We start from the raw sequence: 2,898 nt of genomic DNA on the forward strand, positions 1-2,898 counted from the left end.
GCCGATATTTTGCCGAAAAAATTCGATATTTATGAAAATTTTTAAATTTCTCGCGAGTTTTTGATAACCGAGATTTTGCCGAAAAAACGTTTGTCACTGTGTATGGTACTAACCCTGCCGAAAAAAACGTTTTTTCCCGATACCCCAAATCCTAACCAGACCAAAAATAACTGACGCTTCTTTATTGGCCTTTATTGAAATATTTCTTTCCGGCTCCTCTCTTTCTCTCCACTTCCTAAAAAGTAAAAGCCAACTTCTTTTCAGTTTGGTGCAAAGAAATTGGCCGTCCCGTCCGACCTGTTCCTTCGGCGATGGCTTCCCTTCTAGAGAGCGGAGACGAAGCCTTCTTCACCTACTCTCTTGTTTCCCTGTTCCTGCTCTGTCCACTCACCTTCCTACCGCTCCAACAGCTCCAGTTCCTCGCCCCCTACGGAAGGCACACCCGCAAGGGCTGGGGCCCCACCATTCCCACCTCCCTCGCCTGGCTCCTCATGGAGAGCCCCACCCTCTGGTTCACCCTCCTCCTCCTCCCGTTCGGCCGCCGGCGGTCCGACCTCGTCGCCCTCACTCTCATCTCTTTCTATCTCTTCCACTACACCCACCGCACCCTCATCTACCCACTAATCATCCGATCTCCCCGCGCCGGAGGAGGGTTCCCTCTCACGGTTGCCCTCGCCGGATTCGCGTTCAACCTCCTGAATGCCTACCTCCAGGTGCGGTGGGTCTCCCACTACGGAGATTACCCGCCGGGATGGCTACGATCGAGGCGGTTTGCGGCAGGGGCGGCCGTTTTCGCCGCCGGGATGGCGGCGAACGTCTGGGCGGACCGGAGGCTGGTGGCGGTGAAGAGGGCGGCCGGCGGCGGGGGGTACGGGATCCCGCGCGGGGGACTGTTTGAGCTGGTGAGCTGCCCTAATTACATGGGAGAGATGGTGGAGTGGATGGGGTGGGCGGTCATGACGTGGTCGTGGGCGGGGCTGGCGTTCTTCCTCTACACCGCGGCGAACCTGGTGCCGCGGGCGGCCGGCAACCACGACTGGTACCTGCAGAAGTTCCCCGAGGAGTACCCAGCCTCCAGGAAGCGGGTCATCCCCTTCGTCTATTAGCGTTAATTTAATTTCTTTCTTCCCCATCAATGCAAGCTACATTTGACTCTCTCTCTCTCTCTCTCTCTCTCTCTCTCTCTCTCTCTCTCTCTATATATATATATATATATATATATATATATATATATATATATATATATATATATATATATATAGGGCCCCATTTCTTGTTCTGCTCATTGGTGCTTAGGTTGTAATTGTTTTATGATAGATCTGAATCGTTAGATGTGTTTAATATACTTGATCCAGCAGGATTCAACTCTTGGATAATGTTTTTTTTGTTTAAAAAACATGTTTTTTTGAGCTAAAAAAAACTGGTAGCCATTGATTTTAGATCACCACATGTTAGATTCTGGCTATTCATAAGGCTGTTCCTACTAAACAAAACCTATATATATATATATAAACATGAAACATGAACTATTAAGTATAATATAATTTTTTTTTATATATTTTAAAAGTAATATATAAAAAATATATTCTATGTATAAATAACATAAAATGGTTTTACATATCCAGCTCATCTCACTTAGAGACCAGCTGGAGCTAGGCTCGCCTAAATGAGAATATGAGCTGTTCTAGGAACTCCATCCAATGGTAAACGAACCAAGCCTGAACATGCCCTGTTCGGTTCGTTCAGCTAGTTTAAGCCAACCAATGTGGTCCGTGATGGAGGTGTTTTTTATTTGGCTTATAAAAAAAAAAGGAAAAAATATACTCAACTTCTGCTTTGATACGAGGACAAAGTTCATTCCATCTTGTTCAACAATTGTAACTTCAGCCTTGAGGTAAGGGGTACACCCATGGGTTTTGAACTCGTGACATTCTGTTCCTGCGGGCAATCTGGTCAAAGTCTGGTTCCACCTCGGTCCAAACCAAACCCAACCCAACCCAACCCGTTGACACTCCTAGAAAAAAGACATTATCTAGCAGTGGCCCTACTCTCCTATAAATACAGGGTTTGGGACACGAGTTCAAGCATCAAAGAGAGGAGAATATACAAAATGGAGGAGTTGAAAGGAGCTCATTTGTGTGCTTGCAGTGGTTGCTCTGTTGGTCGAAGCAGGGTCAGCCCAGACCACTCCAAGGACAATCGTAACTCCTGCATTCTTCAACAACCTCCTTGCTAGCACGCCTATAATAAGGCAGTGGGTGTGCCAGGAATTTAAGTCAGGGTGGACACAAATGCACAGTAACTTGGGATTATATTAGAACATTACTGTCCATGTGTCTAGTTAATCTTTGCTAAAAACTTTTACAAAAATATACAGTATGGGTCAGATAATATGCATTCACTTAATAAATTATAAAAAAAAAAATTAAAATATAAAATCTTTAAAATTTAAAGCATATTTAGTATCATTCACTCAATAAATTACAAAATTAAAGATCAAAATATAAAATTCTTAAAATCTAAGCACACTGAAAAAAAATATTAGGTTTAGCATCATTCACTGAATAAATTATAAAAAATAAAGATTAAAATAGAAAATTCTTAAAATCTAAAGTATATATAAAAAATCAAATTTAGCATCATTCACCCAATAACTTGAAAATAAGGTTTAAAATACAAAATCCTTAAAATCTAAATCATAACACAAAAATTTCAGATTTAGCATCATTCACTCAGTAAATTCCAAAATTAAAGATTAAAATACAAAACTCTAAAATCTAAAATACAAAACTCTAAAATTTAAAGCTTATTAAAAAAAATCTGATTTAGCATCATTCACTTAATAAATTACAAAAATAAGCATTAAAATATAAACTCCCTAAAATATAAAGCATACAA

At 41.3% G+C, this 2,898-nt stretch overlaps 1 protein-coding gene across 1 annotated transcript; it reads left to right on the forward strand.

The window, feature by feature from the left end:
* The first annotated feature begins 217 nt into the window (after positions 1-217).
* DET2 (3-oxo-5-alpha-steroid 4-dehydrogenase family protein) lies at positions 218-1,365 on the forward strand. Its single transcript, XM_090018712.1, has one exon. The coding sequence runs from the start codon at positions 312-314 to the stop codon at positions 1,104-1,106; it is 795 nt and encodes a 264-aa protein (XP_089874838.1). The 5' UTR covers positions 218-311; the 3' UTR covers positions 1,107-1,365.
* Positions 1,366-2,898: the final 1,533 nt, after the last annotated feature.

The sequence above is a fragment of the Nuphar pumila genome, chromosome 10 (genome assembly GCF_984573655.1).
Source record: "Nuphar pumila chromosome 10, dmNupPumi1.hap1.1, whole genome shotgun sequence".
Classification (NCBI taxonomy): Eukaryota; Viridiplantae; Streptophyta; class Magnoliopsida; order Nymphaeales; family Nymphaeaceae; genus Nuphar; species Nuphar pumila.

Coding starts and splice junctions, on each gene's coding strand:
- DET2 (XM_090018712.1), top strand. CDS start 312: ATGGCTTCCCTTCTAGAGAGCGGAGACGAAGCCTTCTTCACCTACTCT.